Here is a 13417-nt window from a genome sequence, read left to right on the forward strand (position 1 = left end):
TCGAAAAAAATAAATTAATGTAACATATTTCAGAGTGATCACTTTATAAGGAATAATAGGAAATAGGTGTAAAGTCTTTTTGCTGTCAAATGAACTGCGATAAAACTTTTTTGTTAAATTTAAATAGAAAAAAAAAGTAAAATGCCAAAACAAAATATGGAGAAATAGCTGATAAGCTGTCGACACGATTTTCAGCTGCTGCTTGTTACAGCTATATATATAATATATTTAACGAAATAACATACGATTTGGTAAAGAATTATATGTACATTAATCCCTATAAATTTGGATAATTACTTACTTCAGTTTTGTAATAGATGGCGCTCAAACATATTTTATGTAACTAACCAAATCACGCTGTTAAATAAGTATCCATTTTTTTTCCATTATAATAATATCCAAATATTTTTAACGTGATGGTATACTAAGAGTAATATCCATTTTACAGAACCTGGAGTTTTATAAATCTCTTGTATTTAAAAACAAATATATTTACTGTGCGTATTTCGTACTTTTTATACAATCGTATGCATTCACCTACGAACGAGAGATCTAACAGACAAATACAAAAAAAATACTAATATTTTAAAGGCACCATAAAAACTTTCTTTTACCATTAATTCTTTTAAAATTTTATTTTTGTATCAATATCCCTTAAATGTATAATGATGCAAATCTGCAACATAACACTTAAACGATATAAGTAGCAGTAAATGCATATTGTTGTATAGCTGCAACATAAGGTCTTAAAAAAAATAAGTATAAGAATATCATACACATATAAAAATATTTTCCTCTGCATTGTAGTGTACCTATCTGTAAGATATATAATATATTTTTTAAAAGTATAAATTTAACATATTTTTAAATTTATTTGATAATAAATTTTAAAATGAAGTTCGACACCAGTACGTACAGCCTAAGAGTTTGACTGTCTCAGCATCTGATGAAATAGTTGTATCATCATACAGACCTGACTAGGCTCGCCCGGGAGAAAAATACTTGATATATTTAATTGCAAAGTATAGGGAAATACAACAATCAATAAAGACGTATGTCTTAGACAAATGTGTTACCGGTGATGACGTACGGATTCCAGACGTGATCACTAATGATGGACCTCATAAAGCTCAAGGTCACCTAGAGGGTAATGAAGAGAGCCAGGATGTTTCGCCACCAGGGCTGGTAGATGCGGCGTGGGCACGCACCCAACTAGCTCACTAGGTCACGACATATTAAAGGTTGCGTGACGTAATCGTGACGACCTTTGACTAAAGAGAGTATTAAGCATTCGTATTTCCTCGTGTCCTTTTATTTCTAAGGATAGTAAGGTTTGTCAAATAAAACACAAGAATTAATACAAATTTATAAATCAGTTCTTGGATTTCCTGCTGCGGTACGGCGACGGCATCTTCAGGTGTACCGTATTGACGTGCGTCTTCATTGAGTTCGACTGCGAGAATGACTTGCCGCAGTGCGGGCACGAGTACGGTTTTTCCCCGGTGTGCACCTGCGAAATATCTTTTATCTAACTACCCACATATACATTTATTAAAATTATAAATTACTTATGTCTTGAGAGAAGTCCATGAACTGGTAGATACGACACGGCTAGAAGCAACTCTACCCCCCCACCCTTGAGTGGAATGACGAAAGGTAGTCGACAAAAACAAGTCCTCACAGCGATCTTTGGGGAAACTCATGCCTTGCAGGAGTCTATCGCTGACATGACGATAATGAAGTAGGGTAGAGTTTCTTAGTAAGTAGAACTTGGGTGGACCCCCCACTAGGGGAACCGAAGAAGTCGCTGGATGTAGCGCTGGTCACTGTAGAGATCTTTTGGTGGAGTTATATGACTTTGTGTCAAAACTATTTTCTTGAGAAATGTTAATGAACCGGCAGATACGACTTGACAGAAGCACCTCTACCCCCCCCCCCATCCTTGAGTGGGATGACGAAAGGTAGTCGATGCGGACAAAGACCAGTCCTCACAGTGATCTTTGAAGGAAGCTCATGCCTTGCAGAAGGAGTCTATCGGCTGACATCAAGATGATGAAGTAGGGTAGTTTCTTAGTTGGTAAAACGTGGGTGGATCCACCACTATGGGAGCCGAAGAAGCCGCTATATGCAGCTCTGATCACTGTAGAGACCTTTTGGTGGAAATATATGCCTTGCAGTGCGTCCCCATGCTGATATGAGGATGATATCTTACAAACGCTCATCGAGCCAAGGAAGCCCAGGATTACCATAAAAGATCAAATCAGGAACTATCACATCCTTGTTTTGCTGTGGGCATCTATAGGCTTTTGACGTAATATTACAGAAGGAGATCACAGGAAGAGTAAAGTGGAGGAAGAGTGAAGGTTGAGAGTTTGGGGTGATATGATAAGTGATGTATTCAATGAATGGCCCCAAGGCAGTTCAACGTAGGATTGGTGATGAGGTCTTACTCGATCGTGGCGATTGAGGGCGGCCTTGTGCTTGAAGGCCTTCGGGCACCGCGTACATTTGTATGGACACTCGCCGGTGTGTGTGCGAATATGGATCTGTGAATGTAATATCATTATATATATAAACTAATATTTAATTATATTTTGTATTGCGCCGCGCTTACTTAATGTCGGTAAAGCAGTTACTGTTTAACCTTGACAGTTCACAGATGGCGCTGTTAACAATGGTGTTATGAGGGCGTCCGTTGCGGTCGCCGGTCGGTAAAGCAGTCCGGTATTTGAGATGTTTAACTGATGATTTAAAATATTGCAGAATAAACCTTTAAAAGGAATCGACAATTTAAATAATGAATGTTAAATGTCGGTTACCTGTTTTCAGAACAACGCATCATTGATTATTTAAAGCATATACCTACATAGACGAGAGAAATTTTGTTATATATATACAAACATTTATATATATATATGTGTTACACACGTTAAAAAGTAGTCTTTGCCAGGTTGAAGGTAAGAAGAATGTGAGAAGGACAGAATTCAAAATTTTAAACTACTAATTCTTCATTTAACATAAGATGTACAAAAATTCTTGTTGAGCTCAACTTGACTCTACCACCTGTGGATAAATTCACCAGACCCATGGAGGCCAGTATCTACTAATGGAAATTCTACGGAAGGTAGTCGACATAGTCCAGCTGAAGTTGTAGTGGACAGTGGTCCTCAGCTTATGGAGCCGAAACCATGAGTAGTCAAGCGCAGTGAAAGACGTCCACAGATGGACAGATGTTCAGGACCTCGGAAGACGTTGGATCAGGCCTCTTCCAACAACTCCAATTGGAAATCTATGGAGAAGGTTCTTCATAAGTGAACATCCTGTATATATGTAGACTTATAGCAAGTATAGAATAAAAACGTTTCCGTAAAATGTTTAGCCTCCTATCTATCCCTGATTATCTTCATCACGTCAGATCATGGGCACCTAATGTAAGACTTAAGGCCCCTATCCAAGATCACCAAGATGACCAGTTCCTGTGAGTTTGACTACGTCGTTAATTCCCCTAGTGGTGGGTCTACCCAATTTAAATATATAGTAATAGCTGGTAAAAGAAGGGAAGTCCTTCCAAACCAATTTACCTGCAGCCGCTGGCAGACGCTGAATCTCTTAGGGCACTGTGTACACTGGAACGGCTTCTCCCCTGTGTGAATGCGCTGGTGGTATCGCAGAGCCGCCGCGGTCTGAAGAATTTAGGTGCACATTTCCATTTTGGTACATTACGATTAAACAAGTCCTGAGATTTTCAAGTGGTTTTATCAGATTGGAGTACCGCAAAGCTCTTGGATTGCCAACCCTTGCTTGGGCTTGAGGGACTATTTCATGCCGACCTGATTTCCGATGAGAGCAGTCGGTTGAACCGAAGCAATTGGTGCTGCAGAACTTACCATGCACTTCTTGCCGCAGAACTCGCAGACCACGCTGTCTGAAGCAGGACGTTTCTGACCTGGCTTCGGCTTAGGCAGCCGTGCTGGCCGACGTTGCTTCAGTTTAACACCAAGATGCACGCGCTGGTAATGCACCGCGTAGGAACGAGTCGACGCAAACGTGCGAGAGCACTGAAAATAAACATTTATCATGTCCTCTCCCTCCCTTCTCCCCCCTCCAAATATCGCCATGACCAGTCGCTGCCCTCCACATCCCACGATCTTAACCATGTCATCGGTCTACCTATTGTGGGGCTCCGCCATTTGAGAACCTTCCGGTCCCTACGCTCGCACAAGCAATATGTCCCTGCCACTGGCAATTCATCACCTCGATGATTGGAGTTCGAAACATCACGGTAAAGATGGTATACGAAAGAGCAAATATATGCAATAGGTAAAAAAGTAAAAAAGATGAATATAAAACATACAAAAGAATTGAGGAGAGAAATGGAGGGGGGTTAAAAGATGGCAAGAATGGATAAAAAGCGAAAGATGTAATAGATAAAAGAAAAGAGAATATAAATAGAAACTAAAAAAATTACTACACAAACTTGTACAGTGAAGTTCCTATTGATCATAAAACAGGGGGAACCAGACGCCCCCAAAAAACCGGGGCTTTTTAAAATAAAAGCAAAGAGCAATTCCCAAGCCGATGGTAGCTGGCTGCTTGTAATGTTAAAATAATTGAGTATCAAAAGCGCATCTAAATGCCTACTTGAATATCGACATTCTGAATTTTGAAATTCAAGATAAACACAGCACTTACATGTTCACAGGTGACGATGTCGTCCTTGTGTGACTCGATATGTTCCTTGATAGCCTCCTCAGAGGACAAGCCCACACCACAGTACGGGCAAGGCCTGAAATCAAGGATATACTTGAAGGGTTTGGATACAAACTCTTATTTGAGGCTTACAGGTATCCCTGTTCCTGAAATGATTTCCAGTTCCAACAAACTCACTACCTGAAGTTACTAGTCTGTATCATTAAAAGACCCAACATTAAGTCCATTCTGTACCAACTCAAGATTTAGACCAGGCTTTCCACGATATGCTACTAGTGAGTCTTAAGTAATTTTGGTCACATCGCAGACAGCTAGATAAATTCGTGATCTGGAATTGGACCAGACCCTGGTGCATTTTATCGCCGGATGTCCTGGGCTGACTCCGCCTAGATTTCGATGTAAAGATGAGGGGGGGGGGAGGTAGAGGCAGGGACTTTGATCTCATTCCAGGAGTTCAGCAAAAAAGTGATTCAGATTGTTATAAAAGCTAATAAGACTCAGGAGCAGAAAATTGTAAGACACAAAATAAAAATCTGCTGTGAAGGAGTTCAGAATAAATAAATAAAAATTACAGGGTGATCAATTTTAATTACCTAATTAAAGGATCGCAGATGCCATCCTTCGCTTCCTGCAAATGGGTCGTCACTGCCTCCATGCGGAAGAACTGGGCTGAACAGCATCCGCACTGTGACATCACTTTCGGCTCCTCATCCTGGAAATAACCCACGGCTATGGCCCAACAAGGTGATTGACGTAGCTGTAAGGACAGCTTGTCTGAAGTGGCAGCCGCTGGAACACGTGTAACCAATCGCCGTCGAGGCTGAAAGGCTCTGGAGTAGCAACGGTACACGCGGCAAGTCAAGTTTATCATAGCGATCTCAGAGTGACGTCTATGAAGGACTATGGCCCTTTATGAGCTGACTTGATGATGTCCTATAAATGTCTAGGCTGTTTGGTGAGGACTAATGACCTGGTAGCTTTTTGGTCTTGAAATATTTTGTTTTATAAAACCACTTCCATCACTCGGAAGGGGCATTTAAAAAAACTTTTTTAGTCTTGAAATACTTTTTTATTAAACCACTTCCATCACTCCAAAAGGGACCTTTAAAAAAATTCTATACATGAAAATCTAGAATTACATCAAAAAAAAGTATTTATACGTGTAGGTTTTAGAATTACATTAAAAATATAATTAGGTGTAGGTTTTTTTGTCGTCTTGTATGAATGGTTTATTTTCTCTTCGTCTACATTAATGTCGTCTGGTAACGTCTAATAAAATTTAGCGGAATAACTAACCCAACATGACGTAAAAGGTTTTACAGAACCGTCACTAGATGGCGTTAAATAACAAAACTGGTGTCGATAAAACAGCACACTGTTGCAAGCGACGCAACTAGATGGCACTGTCATCAATAATTACATTAAGATTACTCGTCAAGGTCTTAAAATACTAGGATTACCAGAAATTTTGTCTCCAGTTTAATTATTGCTTGGAGAAATCTTTATATGAAAGCCACATCACCAAATTCCACTTAAAATTTACGGAATGCTTCATCTTTTCAGCTGATAGACGGCCAATGTAAGGTATAGGCTTCGTCTGATGATCGCCACCGTGACTGGTTTTGCAGCACCAGCATTCAGCCACTTTTCGTGATCTTGAATTTATTGGTATGTTCAGTGTGGGGCCACCACGCAACATCTACCAGCTCTTGGTCGCCACTAAAGAACCTTTAAGACCCAACGACAGTTCCACGAATGACGTGCAAAACCAATTGCCACTTCAGATACTCAATTTTTCGAAAATCACTTGTTAATCCTCGGATACCTTCATTTCTGTCTGATCAGTTTTCTATCTTTGGACAAACAAGCTATTCACCCATCTCAAGCTTTTCAATAATATGTAAATGTGTATAATGTATAATGAGGGTAGTCAGAGAAATTTCAACTTACCGACACGTTCTTATGAGCCCGTCGCCTGTGCATTCGCAGTCCAAACTCACCGATGAAGGACTCTCCGCACAGGTCGCATGCGTTCTCCGAGGGGTGATGAAGTCGTACGTGTGTGAGGTAGCTTGTTGATTTGCTACAACCATGATAAAGTGATCATTGTTCTGACAACTGATAGGCGAACAAGGTATACCTCTCCGCTAAAGTTGATCACAACCAGACCTGTGCTGCACCCAGCGACATCATCATCATTATATCATCTAGACTAGCAAGGCGTAGACCTCCCCCGAAGATCATCAAGATGAACAGTCGCGACCTTTGACCTTATGTTGGTCTACCTACCGTGGGGTCTACCCACGCTTCGTCTACCGGCACGTGGTCGCCCCGACCACTGCCAATTCAGACGAGCAACCCTTACACCTATTGTTATTCAGTTTACCTACGCCATTTGACCAATCAGTTTAAAATTAATTAGAAAACCGCGTTCACAGTGACAAGTTGATTCGATTCTTGTGAAAAGCTTAATGATTGATCACGCTGGTTAAACTTAGATACACATATTATACACTATATTCCATTAGAAAGCAGTATTTTTAATGACCATTTGAATTGATTTGTGTGAATAAAATAGTAACGGATCGTTGTCACTAATTTCAGCTATGCCTCTTGACCAATAAGTACATAGTGAATTAGAAAGCAGTGTTCACGCTGACCAGTTGATTGAATCTGTGTGGAAAAATAGTAGAAACTTGTGTTTTTCGCTGAACTTAGTAACGCTACCCGACCAATCGGTTCAAATTAAATTAGAAAGCCGCATTCACTGTAGCTTGTTAGCGGTAAAGATGTGGTCACCAATTTAAGTCAGCTACACCGCTTGACCAATTAGTTCATAGTAATTAGAAAGCCGCGGTCAATGACCATTTAGTTTGATTTGCGTAAAAAAGTAATAATTGATCGTTGCCATATTATTGCATTTATTTGCGTGAACATGTGCATGTGTTGGCACGTACATATGCATGTGTGCATGTACTTACACATGTTTGTGGTGCATATTTGCATAAACCTGTGCATGTACATATGCATATGTTTGCATGTACACATGTGTGTATTTGCATCTACGTATGCATGTGTTTGCATGGACATGTGCTTGTTGTCTGCATGTACGTGTTTGTGTATGTCTGCATTGCAATACACTCACATGAATGACGCACTGCAGATCTTGCAGACAAACGTGAAGCCCGTATGCCACTTGCGATGCTCCTTCGCTCTGGGTCTGTGAGTACAAAAATAAACACAAACAAATATTTAGTCACCATTTCAGTCCAGACAATCAAAGATATCCACATTGTTCGACGATTCGACAGTGCATGTACATGTATACTTGGAAAGAAATATTTTGAATATGTCTAAAGTGATTGTGGTGATGATGTTGGTTCTTCGAGCTGTACCGCCATCAGTTCTGCCGTCGGACAACCATAGATGGAAATGGGTCTCCCTGATAGATGTTTAATAGGACCAGCTGGATTCTGTCCACATCTTGTTCGGAAGCCATATGCTACGCTTGCTGGTCTCTCTAGAAAGGCCCCAGCAGCCACCAGATCTACGTGGCCTTTCCACTTCCACTTCATATTGCCTATCCGCTGGTAACACTTATAGGACTAATAGGATAGGGGAACGAGAGGTCGCCAATAGCGGGGACCATAAAAAAAAGGGATTAACCTGAGTAGACTGAACTCACCTGGATCTGGAGACATGATCGCAGAGTTTGCACACGTACTTCCTCTCGTGTGCTGATGTGATGTGAGACCGGAGCATCCTGGCTTCCGGCCAGCGTGCAAAGCATATCTCGCATACGTAATTACCTGATTCCTGTATAACATATATATTATATATAATACTAGCTTATCCCGCAAACGTTGTTTTGCAAAAAAAATATTTTTAATTTTCAATTTAAAAATAAGGGTTGATCGTAGAGGGGTGAAAATTTAGGGTTGTATGTATTTTTGTATGTTGTATCATAAAAAAATAAAAACAAAAAATTTCGTCAAAAAAATAAAAAAAAAATTTAAGGGTGAACAACCCTTATCACTTAGGGGTATGAAAAATAGATAGTAGCCGATTCTCAGACCTACTAAATACGCATATAAAATTTGGTAAAAATCGGTCAAGCCGTTTCAGAGGAGTTCAAGTTCGAACACCGAGACACGAGAATTTTATATATCAGATATGCTATAGCATCCAACAATATTTAGTTAGATTCACATATACGGATAATACATTTTTTTTTTTGTATATAATGGTCTCCATTATTAGGGACCTCTCACAGACCTTTCTTATTCTTGGGACAGGGATATATTTTACAATAATTTTTTTATTTACTTCTATTTCTCCCTCATTCCTCACAGTTTTTTTTTCATTTCATTTCTCTTTCGTTATGACAGCATCTTTCATTTTGGCGGCATATTTTGACATTGCATTTGACATTTACTTTTCAATTTTTGGATTTAGTTTCGTTTCTCTATTGTTTAAAAACAGAACGTTGCCTTGGCCTCTAAAATAGGATATTGTGTAGTTTTTGTTATTTATACATATTTATGTGATACCTTCTCCATATATATATATATATATATAGAAGTTTGTATATATGTATGTGTATATGGTAATGCATGTATGTACAACCTAAACTGCCCTCTCCTCCATGTCTCTCATCTCCATCCAAAGGTTTTCTGGTAGAGATCGCCTCGAGTGATAAGACCGCTTCTTGTACCATATGAATTGTTTCTTTTTTTCCACTATTTATTGTCTATGGTATACAAAAGTTATTATACTTATCACAGTTGTTTTCATCTGCATTGTTTTTAATACGACTTCCATTTTGTTCCTCTCTGTTACATCTATGAATGCTTCTTCGCAAAACTGCAGTAAAATGTGATGGTTCCCATCTTATCCCATAAGTGATGCTATACTGCCGCTGACATTTTCCCACATCTTCCCAGTCAGCTCTTACGTAATTACGTAGTATGTTATGCTTCTTTTTAAAAGAGAATAGTAAATTTATATAAATTTTAACGTGTTGTTTCTGGTTACAGAAAAGATAAATATTATTCCAATTTATTTATCGGCAGAGTTATATTATTATTGTTTTTTAAATGTTTACTATGTTCAATTTTTTTAATAAAAGTAGTATTTTCGTGACCCCGGAACCTATCTTCGATCTTTACATGGTTTGCTATAGAAAATCTTAATTCACTTCGCGGCGTTTCAATTTGCGTCGTGTTTAATTGGAACGTAACCACGACGCAAAGTGAGGTATTGGTGTATATCAATCTAGTTGCAGTCATCTGGTTCCTGTTTTGCTTCTATTCTATACATAGTTCATTTATAACTTAACTAACATAAACTTAACTTAATGGTGCTTAAAGTAACGATAATAAGTTACTAAGTATGTCGCTTAAAAATAGACCTATTGGAATTTTTTTAGCAGGATTATGTCCAGCAGGGAATGTCTTATAACATAAATGAGATGACGAACACTCATCTCCAAAAACATTCTTTGACAATTATAAATGTAGATATAGAAGCTATGGAAGTATTTATTATGGTCATCATATCAACCGATAGAAGCCTGATAGACGAAGAGTTCCAACAAATATCTCCATGATGAACGGTCTTGCATTACCTGCATCCAGCTACTTCTTACCACCTTCCACCCTTACTATGTTATCAATCCAAAAGGTATATATGTTAAATTATTACTTACCGGATCATGTCTAGTCATATGATTCTTATATGTTGTATCATGTATGAACCCTTTATAGCATTTGTCACATTTATAGAATGAATTCAAATAATTAATCTATTGTTTCTGAAGATGTTAATGCTGTTAGCCCTAAGGCTTTTACAGCTTCATTAGTACTGAGTTATGGAGCGGAAGGGTCTTTAAACTAGATTTAAAAAAAAGAACCTAAAAGCTGGGGGGTGCCTACCAGTTGCACGGGGACTCTCGTACATTGTTAAAGCACTTTGCGGTAGAGTTTTGACAGGGTGTGTTGGTGGAGTGTGCTTGTGGGTTAGAACGGCAGCGTGGACCACAGGCGAGTCAAAGAGGGATCTGGATCCAACCACGGATCGCCTATGCTGTTCGAAAATGGGTGTCGTGGCATGGTGGGAGATGTTTTGTTTTGTCATGTAGAATGTGATGACCTGTGTAAAGTGTTGCAGGTGCAGTGTTTGCCGTATGTATATGTTAAATTATTACTTACCGGATCATGTCTGGTCATATGATTCTTATATGTTGTATCATGTATGAAACCTTTGTAGCATTTGTCACATTTATAGAATGAATTCAAATAATTGAAGGATGTCTTTCTCGCTTCTATTTCATCCTTTTGCTCTTTCTGTGTTAATATCACTATATCGACATCTTCCATTTCTTCATTCTTCTCCTGATCGCTGTCCACTGTGGCATCAAATGCTTCATAATCAACATCAATTTCTGACTCGTCTTTAACGGCTATGTTTTCAAAATCTGATATTTCCTCTTTTTCCTTCTTTTTTCTCTTCTTATGTGATTCTTGGAAGTCTTCAACTTTAACTTCTACTTTTAATTCTGATGTATCTCCTTTCATTTCCTGCTGTGTGTTATCTATGGTCAAGACTTTTGTTACCATTGTGTAAGGTTGTAGGAGATTGAATTCTTTGCTGACAGTTTGTAGGTAGTCAATGGAAAGCTGAGGAAATAAATTTACAAATTAAATAAGTATTTTAAGAGTACATGGTTGAGTTAATAAATTAGAAAGCCGTGTCCACATTGACCAGTTGAAGAAACATTGGGAAGTATGGACATGTCCTTTCTTAATTTTTAAATGCTCTCTGCAAGACAAAGGCCCCACTTAAAGAATCTTAACTAAGTTTTCGATCCACACTAGTGCAACTTAAAAACCCAAGAACCTTTGGACAGCAACAACCAATGGTTGTGCAAGCAAAAATTACACTAAAGCATATAGGTATTATAACATGCATGAGATGCTATATCATGGGAAGTGGTTCATATCCAAAAACAGTCCGACTATCAAATTTAATAAAACCATTCTGGCTGATAGTAAATTAAAAAAAAATTGCAATAGACGCTTTATTAACATAATCTGTGACTCTATAAAAAGCACAATACACCACAAGACCAAAGACACTTATTTCTAAATAGTTCTATTTTTGGAGGTCCTTGTTTATTGCAGCATTAACACAGTAGCTTGTTATAATATAAATAACATTACCTCTCTCTGCTCCAGTAGACAGTACTTAAGAAATTCCTGCGCTTGGCAACACTTTTCCCTGAAGGAGATGCTCTTAAGCAACATGGTTCCACAGAAGCTACAGATCTGTTGCGGGAGGCCATCATGCTCTGTTATCTATATAATTAAAAAGAAAACTACATTATAAACATTGCATTAGTTGCAAATGGAGGTATGTTTCCGTTAATCATCAGAAGATATGGCAATTGGGGCTTTAAGGTTCTGGACTGAAGACCTAGGTCGATCAAGCACTGCATATGACATTCATAAGATTAACAAACTATTATGTTAAAGTCATCAGAAAATCCTGGAAGCAGGTTGGAAGCTTCCCACTTCCTCCTATTGGAAATCTATGTGGAGAACTATGTACAGCATGTCTTACAAAATGATGAACCTGTGATTAATTATAGGTAATAGACATACATATATGTGTGTATATATATATTTACATGTATATATATATATATATTCTATTCTAACTAACTAACATTCCATTTCTATCTAACATTTCTAAATTTTAAAATGCATTTATGCCTCTGTTAGGGCAATTTTAATTTTGATACCTATTTAATTAATTCTTTTTTAATGTGTTATCTAAATATAACTTGATAAATTTTGCTAAGGACTGCTTGCATTCTGCAGTCTACCCTACCATATTTAATGGTGTAATTATAAGAAATAATTATAGGTAATACATAACATATTATATCAATTATATCTAATGCTTAAAATATAATATAAAAAATAGATATTAAAAAAATACGTAAATAAATAATATAAGGAATCAATAATACAGATTAAATATAAATATTAAAAATCACAATATTTAAATAAAGAACAAAAGTATTTTAAACAGCCACATAAAAAATAATCTAAAGAGAGTTGTTTCAAATGAAAATCGATTTAAAATTTAAGTTAATTTTAAAAACAAAAATATACATAAATACCCTTAATTTATCATTATTGCAATTTATTAAATGTTACATTATTTACGATCCAATATAAACCGACCATAATAATAATTTGCCAAGTAAGCCCCTAAGTGATTTATTTTACCTATCTTAATAAATATTTAATATTAAATATGCCTGTACTAAATAACATAACATAACATAAAATATACCTACTTGTGTTCCAGTAAGAATCTCGTAAGGTTCCTCCAGTTTATATTTAAATATATTAAATAATTTATTGTCTTTAGAGAAACATACGCGGCACGCTAATAGTTCGTTCATATTTATAATATTTTTAATCGGAATTTAATATTCTATTTATTAAAGACGGTTACTAAAATATTAAGAGAATACCCTTACTTCGGATGTATACAAATATTTTAAATACACAGAGCAACAAAAGATAGAGACATATAGGGTAATGTTGGCGGAGGTTACACTACAACAATATGGCGTCCACGATTAGCCAGTAGTGTTGTAATATTAGATAATATTTATTTACAAATATTAAAATTA

The 13417-nt window shown here is 37.3% G+C and overlaps 1 protein-coding gene across 1 annotated transcript; it reads right to left on the reverse strand.

Annotated features, from left to right (window-relative positions):
* Window positions 1-1372: 1372 nt before the first annotated feature.
* LOC137927464 (zinc finger protein ZFP2-like) lies at window positions 1373-13305 on the reverse strand. Its single transcript, XM_068771277.1, has 12 exons — window positions 13076-13305; window positions 11931-12065; window positions 10920-11387; window positions 8396-8526; window positions 7856-7930; window positions 6661-6793; window positions 5304-5422; window positions 4693-4786; window positions 3888-4058; window positions 3582-3683; window positions 2451-2546; window positions 1373-1510 (listed from the first exon to the last, which is right to left on the reverse strand). The coding sequence occupies exons 1-12, from the start codon at window positions 13181-13183 to the stop codon at window positions 1373-1375; spliced, it is 1770 nt and encodes a 589-aa protein (XP_068627378.1). The 5' UTR covers window positions 13184-13305.
* Between the last annotated feature and the right edge of the window lie 112 nt (window positions 13306-13417).

Source organism: Battus philenor, unplaced genomic scaffold, assembly GCF_028537555.1.
Source record: "Battus philenor isolate CCGP_79_NKW_IND1 unplaced genomic scaffold, ilBatPhil1.0.hap1 SCAF_30, whole genome shotgun sequence".
NCBI classification, from domain to species: Eukaryota; Metazoa; Arthropoda; class Insecta; order Lepidoptera; family Papilionidae; genus Battus; species Battus philenor.

Excerpts from the sequence above, each read along its gene's own strand:
- LOC137927464 (XM_068771277.1), bottom strand. The coding sequence starts at position 13,183 with ATGAACGAACTATTAGCGTGCCGCGTATGTTTCTCTAAAGACAATAAA. Across the intron at positions 7,931-8,395 it reads GATCATGTCTCCAGATCCAG|ACCCAGAGCGAAGGAGCATC; the intron begins GTGAGTTCAGTC and ends TTGTACTCACAG. Across the intron at positions 4,787-5,303 it reads ATCTGCGATCCTTTAATTAG|GCCTTGCCCGTACTGTGGTG; the intron begins GTAATTAAAATT and ends CCTTGATTTCAG.